Source organism: Glycine max, chromosome 16, assembly GCF_000004515.6.
Source record: "Glycine max cultivar Williams 82 chromosome 16, Glycine_max_v4.0, whole genome shotgun sequence".
Taxonomy (NCBI): domain Eukaryota; kingdom Viridiplantae; phylum Streptophyta; class Magnoliopsida; order Fabales; family Fabaceae; genus Glycine; species Glycine max.
The window spans coordinates 34,425,908-34,439,152 of record NC_038252.2 but is presented as its reverse complement, the minus strand read 5'-3'; the positions used below and the strand labels follow the sequence as shown (position 1 = coordinate 34,439,152).

At 26.5% G+C, this 13,245-nt stretch overlaps 1 protein-coding gene across 1 annotated transcript; it reads left to right on the top strand.

Annotated features, from left to right (window-relative positions):
* The first annotated feature begins 750 nt into the window (after positions 1 to 750).
* LOC100793843 (short-chain dehydrogenase TIC 32, chloroplastic) lies at positions 751 to 6,149 on the top strand. The gene is made up of 8 exons (XM_003548126.5): positions 751 to 1,138; positions 2,513 to 2,744; positions 2,964 to 3,043; positions 3,392 to 3,548; positions 4,061 to 4,139; positions 4,971 to 5,055; positions 5,381 to 5,436; positions 5,750 to 6,149. The coding sequence occupies exons 1-8, from the start codon at positions 886 to 888 to the stop codon at positions 5,954 to 5,956; spliced, it is 1,149 nt and encodes a 382-aa protein (XP_003548174.2). The 5' UTR covers positions 751 to 885; the 3' UTR covers positions 5,957 to 6,149.
* The last annotated feature ends 7,096 nt before the right edge of the window (positions 6,150 to 13,245 follow it).

Below are 13,245 nucleotides of genomic sequence, written 5' to 3'. Positions count from 1 at the left end.
TAAAATAAATATTATTTAATTTTTTAATATAATGTTAATTACCTTCTTTAATTTATAATCCTAACTTATTACCTGACATTGACTTGTCAAAGGGAAAGTCAGCTCAATGATTATACCTAAATGGCTAAAATTTTAGATATTTTTTCTCTACTAACAATTTTAATTCTTATTATCAAGGAATCACATTGATAATGTAACAATCTTATACGTTGTCAGATTTATCATATTATCAGAGAATTTGATAATTACAATTATATGTAATTTTTTAATAAACTGTTTTAAAATTTTCATTTATTCATATCAATTAATGATGCATGTCAGTCTAGTTGATGAATGACTAAAAACATAATTTATAAAAAAATATAATTATCCTATTAAACTCTTTCATAATGTAAGAAATTACTAAATTATCTATGTGACGGATCATTATATTATTACTTAATTTGACAACAAGAACTAAGATGAATCATAAAAGGACCAAAAATGCTAAAAAAAACTATTTAGAGACAAGAGAAATTTGAAGAAAAAAAACATTTAAGGAACAAAATCATAATTAATCTTTTTTTAATACCATAAGAGTTTTTTTAATAATTAAATAGAGGAATTAACTCTTTTTAAATTACAAAGAATATTGCATACTATCAAGAACTCTTCCAATATTAATAACTCATCTAACAAATTAGTTAAAAAGTCGTCGTCGTCATCAATAGGCGGCTATATATAATATACTTCTACATTACATACACTGTGCATGCACTCTTATTTAATCACGTCATATACAGCAGTAAATTAAAACTAATAAATTTTATAATAACTCTCTTCAAAACCATATAATAATAATAATTTTTGTTTAGTTAAGGTGTAAAATTTTATACCTTAATTAACATGATTATCAGTATGACCAATGATTATCCTCAAAGATATATATATACTGAGAGAGAGAGAGAGAGCAATAGTGAAGAGAAGAGGCTATTTGCGTTTTCCACTTTGTTTTGTCGTCGTTTTCATTCAGAGACGGATCAAAACGGCATGTGGTGGCCGTGCGGGAGAAATGGGGGTTCTTCCTTTTCATCTTCTTCCACTGCCGAACAAGTTACTGAAGGAATCGATGGCACTGGCCTCACCGCTATTGTTACAGGTCACTTTTTATTTTCCAAAATATAACTGAAATTATTGTTTTTTCTTCTTTTTGACAAATTCTCTATTTTTTATCCTCTTCACGTAATATTTATTATATATTTATTCAGCTTTGGTGACTTTGATAGTGATACCAACAATTTAGTGATTATGAAACTGGTGATGATAATAGTAATTGTAGTACTTGACCATGGTTGCAACTGAAACATAGTGGTGATGATGCCTGCAAGTGCAGCCTTACGTACGATTGTTATGGTGCTGGTAGAAACATGGTCACAGTGGTGTTTTCTGTTCTAAAAATTACTTTTTGGTTTAAAAGTTAATTTTTTTAAGATAAAGGATCATTATGATTCTTGAATGTGTAAATAAGTAATAATTTAATATTTAAAAAAATGAAAATTTTAATTTAACCATTAAATCTGTTAAAAAATGCTATAATTAATAAGTTTTTGAAATGATTTTATCATTAAACTGTCATGTTTATTGATCAATTATTATTAAGTTATATTTTTTTAATCTAATTTAAAATTAAATTGTAAAATTCAAGACTAATTTGTTATTAAAATTGACATAGTAGGTAATTCTTACTGTTTTTTAAATTCAAGAATTAAATAATTTTTTTTGTTTTTTAGGGATTAAATTATCATCAAATTTATATATTCAGAGACTAAAATGATAATTTATTATCTTTTTATAAACTTAAACTTACTTTTCAATCAACTTCTTTTTTTTTTTTTTTAAAATCTAGATAAAATAATTTGAAATAGAGGTAAATAATGTAACTCTTATAGATATCGGAGGATTTTGTTTTAAAATTTATATTCGAAGACATAATATTAAAACTCGAAACCTGAACATACTCGTATTTTTTCAAGGGAAGCTTAATATTTAACACCTATTTATAGTTGTATGATACCACATAAGTTTGATGAGGTTGGTTTATGTTTAAAACTTTTTCCCCCATAGGTGTTATCTTCTTTCGATATGAAATGTTATGGGTTATTACTATTAAGAATTGGATGACAAAGTTAATTAGGTTGCAGAAGTAAATTATACGAAACTTACTCTTTATTTGTTTGCGTAGAAACAAGGATAAAAAGAAGAGAAATAGAATAGAATATGAAATTTCACCTTTTATTTGATAGAATAAATATGAAAGTGAGTAGTTAATTTTATTAGATCTACTAAAAATACTTTTTTCCCAAATGACATGAAATGGTCTCTCTTTTTCCTTTCTTTAATTTCATACAAACTTATAACACTTCAACACTTCTAAACAAACTGGAAATTCTATATGAAATCTACAATTTTTTATATGTAAGTACCTTCACCTTAATTGTGTATTTTTGGTTGCTGTTGGACAATGTAACAACAGGGGCATCCAGTGGTATTGGTGCTGAGACTACCCGTGTTCTTGCCATGCGTGGTGTTCATGTAATTATGGGTGTGAGAAATGTGGTAGCTGCAAAAGTTGTTATGGAAGCAATACTTAAAGAGATTCCCAACGCTAAAGTTGATGCTATGGAGTTAGACCTTAGTTCAATGATATCTGTTAGAAAATTTGCATTAGAGTTCATTTCATCTGGTCTTCCATTAAACATTCTCATGTAAGAGTATAATAACTATGTAGTAAAAAAAATTCATATATAGGAAACATATATATCAAGTGAGAATTCTTTCTATTTTGAAAAATGAGAACTATACATGTATTTGTGTTTAATACATTTGACAAATGCGCTCTCTACACATACATCTTAATTCAGATCATTCAAGGAAACAATGGAGTGCTAATGTTTTCTGGTTTATTTAATTTGTTGCAATTTAAGAAACAATGCAGGAATATTTGGAACCCCTTTCAAGCTTTCTGAGGACAATATTGAACTGCAATTTGCCACAAATCACATGGGTATGTAGTGTCTATCAAATGTTCCATAGCATGAATTTTTTTGAGCTCTCAAGAATATTAGGTTTAGGGGGAAATCAAACATATAACAATGAAGTTTCCAGAGTGTAGGAAATCTAATGTGAAACCTCTCTCTCTCTCTCTCTCTCTCCAGGGAAGAAATTAAGTATCATTCATACATGAGATCTTTGTGTAGTCCTTCAACACTTATGATCTGCCTCAGCACATATAATTGAGAAATAGTTTACATAAAACATCAAATAACGCTTCTAATGTGTATTTAAAATCATAGGCTAAGAAGATGAGGAAATGATCTTTTTCGTTTTGCTTATATATAACATAATTCCACAGGTCATTTTCTTTTAACAAATCTGTTGTTGGATACTATAAAGAGAACAACGCATGAAAGTAAGAAAGAAGGAAGAATTGTTAATATCTCCTCTAGTGGTCATCAATGGCTCAACTATCGTGGAGGAATCCTTTTTGATAAAATTAACGATGAATCCAGGTAATTAAGAAGTGACCCAAATACAAATTAAGATACATTATGCTGCCAGTTTCTTTCTATTTTATGGAAGTGGGATTTATCCAGAGACTGCAAAATCTACCAAGGCTTATTCTTCTAGGAATTTGTCAATGAAAGAACAATTATTATAGAGACTTTAATTTTATTAGCATTGGTAATTCAGCTATAACATTTGCTTAACTATAGAGAAGATGAATATTATTATCAATCATTCCTTTTTTATATTGATTTTTTTCGTTGCCCATATGTGTGGCATTTAGGTGTCACATTACTATGTAAGGATTGCTGTTACCTAGGCCTATCACTTGTCAGATTAAAGTCTAATACACAAAACCTGCTGATAAAATTTGATGCACCTGGATAAAGTATACAATTTTACTCGCACAAACCATGTTGCACTTAAAGTTAAGCATACAAGCATGATTCCTGTGTAGTGTTACAAAGCATAAGTGTTTTGTATAGTTCGATCACTATTTTTGCTTCCTTGTGCATAGTTATCAGAAATTCTGCGCGTATGGACAATCAAAGCTTGCTAACATTTTACATGCGAATGAACTAGCAAGACGTCTTAAGGTATGCTAACATTTTATTGTTTTGTATCCTAACTACTTAGTCCTGAGTTAGATGTTACTCTGGTGAAAGAGTAAATTCATAGTTTTTTTACTATTATGTGGCATGTAGTTGGTTAATTATTGATAGCTACTATTGATTAAAAACCAATTATTAGGAATTAATATTATTCATCCAGGATTCTTTTTTAATAATTTTCTCCAGTGCACTCCTTGTTTTCATTCTATCCCTTTTCATAAGGATATAATTCATGCGATCTATTCTTCCCAAGGGTATCTATATGTTCTCTACACAAATCCAAACTTGCTTAACTGATTTTTTGCCATTTTCTTTTTAATAGGTGTCATACCAATATTTTTTATACAATCATTCCATATCTTGTCCTTTCTGATGTGATAATAGATCCATCTTGCTATGATTTGATACTTTATTTTATTGTTTGGAAAACAATCTTGTTTTTGAACGGTATTTGTCTTCTGCATACTGTAACTACACACTCTTGTTATATAGTCCCTTTTATATTGTTATATAGTTGTTTAAGATATGTCGCTTCATTATCTGAATTGTCATTACCAGTACCAAATTTCTCCCTTCTCAGTTGGGTTTAGAGCCTACCTTTAAGGTTTCTGGAAATACTTAAACTTTGTATCCCTTCTAGCAACTAGTCTTGTAACTCTTATCAACCACAATCATAAGACATTCTTTTTTCCTCTCTTTGTTTTGGTGACTTTCCTTTTCTTATGTTTGTGAGTAAAAAACACCCTCTGGTTTGCCACATCAGTTGTCTCTAATATATGGAATATTACTTGTTTGATGTTGCATGGTGATCATCAGGAAGAAGGGGTAAATATTACTGCTAATTCTCTTCATCCAGGAGCCATTGCCACCAATATTCATCGTTACAACAGAATATTGACTGGTAACTACAACATTGCACTATTTGGTGTAAATATATGGTCTTTCTAGGAATTATGTAAATCATAAGATTTTGGACACTTTCTATATAATCAATGCTTATGTTAAATTAAATAGATTGGTTGTTCTGAATATTGAATTCAGACTTATTGCGCAGGATTAACTCTTTAAGCATCCTTGCAAAACAATTTCACATGTTCACCTGGTGGCAACTTTTGCAATTTATAGCTTAGTTGCTACATCAACTCATGTTGTCTTTAGCTTCTTTTTTTTTCTTTTTATGCAAGTAATTTAGTTTGATGGGATATTTTTCTGTATGGTTTATGCAGGAATTCCAGGTGTAGTTAAGAGGTTGTTGAATCTTGTAATTAAAAATGTCCAGCAGGTAAGTTAAACCAATTTGAGCATCAAAATCCAAATATCCACGTCAGGGGTTTTGTTACTTAATTAATCTAAAAGGAAATTTCAAAAAAAATATAATGTGAGTGTAAAGATATTTTTAATTATATTGTCAATTAATTAACATCATTGGGGAAATACTAATTTTTTCTATAAGTTTTGCATTTTTCTTTTAAAATAATTTAATAATTATTTTAATTTTTATATATATCTTTTAATAAAATTTATCCTTTCCAAAAAAAAAAAAAACAAGCATGCTCTTTACAAGTGATTCTTTTTTATCTTCAACTTCACTTCAGGGAGCGGCAACGACATGTTATGTAGCATTGCACCCAGAAGTGAGAGGAATTAGTGGTGAGTATTTTGCAGATAATAAAATTGCCAAAGCAAACTCACTAGGAAGGGACATTGATTTGGCTAAGAAACTATGGGATTTCAGCATGAATCTGATCAAAGTAGAATACTTGGTGCCAATTGTCGATGCTGATGGCATACTTAGAGAATGAGAAACATCAATGATATTATGACAGTTAAAATTGCATTATTTTACTACTTTTAGTTAAATAATTCCTATCTTTCTAGGATTTCAAGTTTACAATGTGGTGTTCCGGCATTTATATGTTATGTGTACATGTACTTACATGAAACACTATTTTTATTTTTTAAAGGCAGTGAAAGACTTATTTTAGTTTGGAAAAAGTTTAATTGACACCCTAATACTTTATGCAACACCTAGAAACATGACAAAATAAGTAAGATAGGATTTATAATTTGATAGGAAGAGATAAAGAGAAATGAAATATATTGGTAGGATGTTTAAAATAATAGGATATTTGTGTATTATTACCTTATTAGTTTAGTTTTTTGAAGTTAAAGTGAATCGCTGTTAAATATATTTTTTTATTCTTAATAAATATATGAATTTATGTTTACTCTTTGATGAATTTCTTTTTAGATTGAGTATTTAATAAAACAAGAATTTTGTTTTTTTTTATCTTTGACACTTTTTTAATCCCTGATTATTTAGTGAATTTTATGCTTATTTCCTGAAAAAAAAATCATCAAGACTAAAAAAATGTTCAAATTTACCCCTGCATCTTATAAGTACTATCTTGTATATATAAAAAAGAAAGATTTATTCAATACATGAATCCTTGTATCCATTTCCTTTAAATAATTTAATTAATATATTTATATTTTATTTTAGTTCATTCTATTTCCAATAGAATCTTAAAGCAGTTATATTATATAACAATAATATAAATTGAAATATTCAATTTTTTTTATTTTATATAATATGTTTAAGAACCGTGTTGATTGATATGATAATTTTTTGTTGATCGAAGTAAAAATGTAAAAAATATTTGATTACATGTATATTTTAAAATATAATATTATGATTTTATATATGGACAATTCCTCAACATCTTGCTTATTCGTAATAAACTTCTATTTTTGCAATGGTAGAAAAATATAATTTTTTTTTAAAAGAGATATTATTTTACCAATCAAGTCACACATATCTAACATATTAATACCTAATGACTTTTTACAAAATGGCCACAAAGGATATAACTTATACAAAATTTTCTATTTTCTAATTTGATATCATCTATTGGTTTGTCAAACTATTTATTCAATTACAAACATTTCTAAACCCCTCTAATAGAGGGACAAATAGTCCATTTTAAAAAAACTTATTATCAATCTCTTTCATATATAAATATCCCTAATTTAGAAGGGAAAAACTTACATCAATATCTCAATTTCAATTCAAACATGAGTTTGATTCACACTACATGTTTCACTTGAACACAACTAATAATTTTTTTTTTAATATTTTTTAATTTACACAAATAAAATTTAAATCAATTTACACATATATATTTTACTATTATGAAAGATACATGTGCACCAAAGAGGTGGTCAAAACAGACTGAACTATAATATAACTAAACCAAAATAAACTAATAAAAATTGAACCATTTAAATAAAAATTGAACCGAACCATCTTTTAAGTTCAGTTTTAAAAAATTGAACTGCTAAAAAAAGCAATTCAGTGCACTCCCAACTCCCTAACCTATACTCATCAGTGTTGGAAAAATAAATCCCGCTCCACTCCAACATACAATATTCCCCTGTACCCTCCCATTACATGAAGAAAAGCAAGAATCCCATGATAGCACCAGCAACAGAGAGAAAGGGGAAGACACTTCGTTAATACCAGAAGCACGTGAGGAAAGGCCACCAAGGAACATCACGCACTCCAAATACTTAGAGAATTACGTGTAAAGCTGCATGCATGGCTATTAGTTAGTTACAAGCTGTTAGTTAATTGCAATGGCATTTAAACTGTTAGAAGGTACTGCAAAAAGTTAATTACGGGTTGTAGCAGTGTAAACCCAATTGTATATAAAGATATCGCATGCATGAATAAAAAGCAGAGAACAAAATTCAAGTAAAAAGTTAGTTTAGTCTAGGAGGGACCTTGACCTCAAACCAAGGCATTATCTTCTTCCTCTGGCTCCTAACATCCCACCAATCAGGCTAGGAGAATGAAATCGTGCCAAACATTTGTTTCTTCATATTTTTAGTATATATTAGCCACATGTAAATCAACCTAAATATGACAATTAGTTGGCTAAATAAGATGCAACACTTAAAAGCAAATATTGTCTCGTGTGGCCTCCATAAGCAATTTTCAAATATGTTGATCTTAAATTTAAAAATGCTCAAACTTATCTTTAATATTTTGTTCATAGCAATTTGAAAATTCACAATCATATAAAAAAAAGCATTACTTATTTATTCAAACACAAATCAATGTAAAAATGAGAAGCCAACTAAAATAATGTTGTATTTTTTAATTAAAAGCAAAAGAAAAAGTATTTTCTATATAAAAAAACCATTGAAAATAAGTTGGTACAGTTAAAAACAGTTCATAATAGTTCAATTTAAACCGGTTCATTCCAGTTTAATACATTTTTAAAACAGTTCGATTCAGTTTATGTAAACTACTTGACTGTTCAGTTTGGTTCACGCGAATTGCATTTGTAGTTCAACATAGTTCGATTCAATTTGATTCGAATTGAATAACCCTAGTGTGCCATTTTAATGATTGTCCAATAAAATAATTTAAATCAACATTAATTATTCTGTATTATTATTTAAAAAAAATTAAATTCATCACAAGTGTGTATAAAATATATTTAAATATTTATTGATATATATATATATATATATATATATATATATATATATATATATATATATATAAACGTACATTTATTAAAATTTAAACTAAATAAAATATATTAAAAATTCAAATAATATAAAAATTACTCCTATAAATTATAAAATATGAATAGAAAAAGATAATAAATTGATAGTATTAAAAGTTATATACAATCATCTAATCATAATCTATTATATACGATAAATTTTTCTACTTTTAAAATAATTAATTATCATAAAATAATTAATGATGATTTGTGATTGAATAAAAATATAAAACTATTTTATAGTGTCAGTGCATAAATATTAAACTTAAATATAAATTTAATATCCAAGTATCGAGAAATAAGCTAATTTACTATAAATTAGTGTTTATTCTAAAGGAGAAAAAGTTTTTCACTCTTTTAATTAAACAACCATAGATATGCTTATTTTCGTACTGTACCAAAAAAAAACACTGTTGATACAAATTTTTAAAATTTGAATGAATGAGCTTTTGAGTAGTGATTAATTGACCTCTATAGTTTGAATTATTTACTTGAAAGTTTAAACTATATATTTTTAAGTCCCTAATTTGAAAAAATAATGCAGTTTTAATCTCTTAAAGACTAATTTTAAAGTATAATATATTTTCAATGACTAACCATTTTTTTAAAAGCAACCATTTATTTAAGTCTTATTTTTATACAAATAAGAAATTTTATAAGAGCATTTATGGTGATCCCCATAATTTGAGGAGTTTTGATACTATTGATTTTTTAACCAATCAAATTATGTCATTTTCTCATTACTTATTATTTTTATTTTTTAAATTAGTTCTTGATTATTTTTTAAAATTTATACTTTTTAAATTATAAAATATGACTAAAGATAATTTTAAAACTCTAAATGCTAAAATATTTCGATACTATCAATATTTTTTTTATAAAAACTGTTAAAAGTAACTAAAAAAATTTTAGGATTCAGACTTCGAAAGTTATTTGTAATAATATTTTCTACTTTAAAATTTTAAAAAATAATAATCAAGGAATAATTTTAAAAAATAATTAATAAAAAGATAACATGTAATTTAATTGATTAAAAAATTAATAGTATCAAAATCTCCAAATTATTCGAAGCAGCATAGAAACTCAAACTTTATTCTATTATTACCTTGCCATACACACACATCGTCTAATGATTATTTTACTTTTAAAAACATTAATTAAAAACATAGTTTTACTTATTCACTAAAATAATACGTATATTAATTTTATAATAGTATTTTAATTCCTTAATTGAGTATTTCAATTTTAGTTAAAAATAAAGAAATACTTAATTAAAAGTAAATAGTTTGATATATTAAAAATTTAAGCACTTCTTATATTTTAACTATTTTTCTCGTCTTTTAAAATATAAAAAAAAGACGAGAAAAAGATGTGTCAGATAGTGTTTTATTCATATGTTAAGAAATAAGGACGAAGTCTAACAAATCATTGTATCATTTATTTTTATATATAATATTTTTCTCACAAACTATCTTCTACTTTAGTTTAATTATTGTTTAAAATATGAATTATTCACTTTTTCTTGATTTCTGCACTAAAAGAATTTTTTATGTGAACATTAAAATATTTTTGAAAATATTAATTGAAAAGGACACGAATTTAGTAGGGTTGTTGAGAAGGTAGAAAGGAGTTGGCCGTTGGTTAAATGAAGGGACTTTCTTGTCTCGAACCAGATCAATTAATAATGGTATTGCTACAAGCATGTAACTGTAATGTTGAACTAAAAAGTCGATTTCCATCATAGTATTAATTTTATTCTGATTATGACAAGAACCATCAATTTGGATGATAATGATTTCTTTTGCTAGAATATACTCTCATATTATTTCATTTAAAATAAGTTGTTCAACACATATATGGAATAACTAGATTAAACGTATAGTGACTAAGATAAAAATGAAATGAAATTACCCTGACTAACTCATGAAGTATCCCATTAGCTTGCCTCTCTTACCAAAACCTATATCTTAAAGGTTGGATTACGGATCATTATCCTCCTACAAGCATCAACTAATTTAGGACCCAACTCAGATTTATTCACATTCTATCACATACTAGAAATACGATTCTCTTGTGCGATGGTATAAAAAATTGTATTTCATGAAAAAAAAATTAGAAAGAAAAAAAATGTGTCAACCTCTTGATAGGAACCATTAGCCATGACAATAGTAAGATCCCATTTGATATTTGCATTAAAAAAATATTGTGAAGTGGGCTAGTTAATCTCATTTCCGAAAAAAAAAAAAGGTAATTGAGAAGATAAAAGAGCATTACCAGCCACTTATTATTAGTCACGTGATATTAAAATTGACTTGCAGAAAAAAAAATATTGTCAAATAGGCTAAGTAATAACGTTACAGCAAAAAAAGGTGGTTGGGAAGATAAAATTAAAGAGTATTAACAGCTACTTATTGTTAGTCATGTAATATGAAAAATTAAAAATTAACATTTGCATATAAAAGTAATCTAAGGTATTGCTAACCAATGTTTTTAGTCTATTGGTTAAGAAAATAAAACAAAAAATATTTATTATAAAAATCATGGAAAAATATAAAAAAATTATGAATAACGCAATTTTGTGTTTTTCAATAAAAACAATTCTTTTTAATTTCTTAACTAATGTTTTAAGAACATTTTTTAGCATTTGCCTAAGAGTGTGTTTGGATGGGGAAATTTTAAATTTCGAGAAATTTTAAATTTTAAGAATTTCAAATATTTCAATTGAAATTGTTTTATTTTTAAAATTTTGTGTTTGGATAAAAAAAATTAAAATTATGAGGGTGAAAAAAATGAATGAAAAAAAGAGAGAACATGTGGTTGATGTGCTAGTTATACGTATTTCTCTACACTCACACCTGATTGATGTTACACGAGCTCAGAGGGTGTTTCTTGAAAAAGAATATAAGAAGAGAATTTTAATTTCTCATAAGGAAATTAAAATTTTTAATTTTTAATTATTTAAAATTCTGTTTTAAAATTTCAAATTTTTAAATTCTTCAAAAAAAAACATTCAAACAATAAATTTTAGATTAAAAATTCAAATTCTTTAATAAATTAATTTCCTTAGTTAAAATCCAATATCTAAATGCACTCTAAAAGTAATTTATCACATTTGATGTCAGCAGTTATGGGCGGAGCCACTTGGGGAGCAGCGAAGCCATGACCTCCCCAAACTTTTGAAAAATTATTCATGTATAGGTGTGTTTTGCTGGACCAAGAGAAATGCCAATCTTGATTTGAAGGAAGATATGGTGAAAGATTTAATGTTTAGGTACAGGACATGGGTCTGTGTGGGGTTGGTTCGTTAGTCCTGGTGAATGATGAGTAAATGCTTAATTATTAGGATGAGTTAAGTACGTCCATTATTAATGATGTGTGAGATCATGGATGAGTGACTCAAGAACTTTCATGATCATGCATGTGTGGGTTTGAGGTTCCTTTTGTGATGTCAAGATTGATGGACATATATAATGAAAGAGATATTTTATAAGAGAATGAAAAATAAAAATTAAATGAGTCATATAATCAATGATGATGAATATTCATTAATTTAGTTCATATGTGAATATTTAATATTTAATGATTTAGTATGATTTCTAATCCTTAAGGGTTTACTTTAGTGATTATTTAAAAGAGAAAGTAATACTTTATATATGAAATTGATGATTTATTCTTTTTTTTTCTTCTTAGTTCTTAGATTCTCGCACTTAACTTTTTAAAAATATAATTATCTTTACTTGATATTGATATGATGGGTTGAATAACTTAATTAGTAAAAAATTATTGCATGATAAGTTATTTTAAGATTTTTTTAAAAAAATATTAAAAAAATTTAGATGAGATTATAAAATGAAAAATCTATGAATATTTTTTTCATTCCAATCTTATTTTTGACTCCCAATTTTTTGTTTCAAGCTCCAGCACTGCCCCAAGCATTATATCGTGTCTCACAAAATAACTGGAATATTGAAGGGAAATACAGAAATAGAACAAACAAAAGTTTCTCATCACATTAATTTTTTATTATGATATGAATTATCAATTTGTATGACCTAGATAGGAACCTCTGAAATTTCATTCCACCTGCTAAATCTTAATCGCTAATATGATCCTTTTTTTTTTGCGGGGGGATTGGAGAAATTAAAATTTAGCTTCAATAATTTTAAAAGAAAATTTAATAAGTGCATGTCTTTATCTTTTTAAATTATACTACTTAAGATTTAAATCAAGTATTTTCAACAAAGAATGATAATTTTTAAAATTTTAATAATTACATAATCTATTTTAATTTAACATTTTTAATTACTTAATTATGTATATTGATTTTAAAAAATAAGTATATATCAAAAACTATCCTCACAAACGAAAAATAATTAAAACTATAACAACCTAGTGTTAAGTCAAAATGATGTGGGGTTGTATATCAAGATTCAACGTGGTCCAGATAAGCCACTGATTATATAATACTAGATTTCTTGCAGTCTATTACTAGACAAAAAAACTGAGTTGGAAGA

Coding starts and splice junctions, on each gene's coding strand:
- LOC100793843 (XM_003548126.5), top strand. CDS start 886: ATGATTATCAGTATGACCAATGATTATCCTCAAAGATATATATATACT. Junction 2,745..2,963: donor CTTCCATTAAACATTCTCAT/GTAAGAGTATAA, acceptor TTGCAATTTAAG/AAACAATGCAGGAATATTTG. Junction 5,437..5,749: donor TAATTAAAAATGTCCAGCAG/GTAAGTTAAACC, acceptor ACTTCACTTCAG/GGAGCGGCAACGACATGTTA.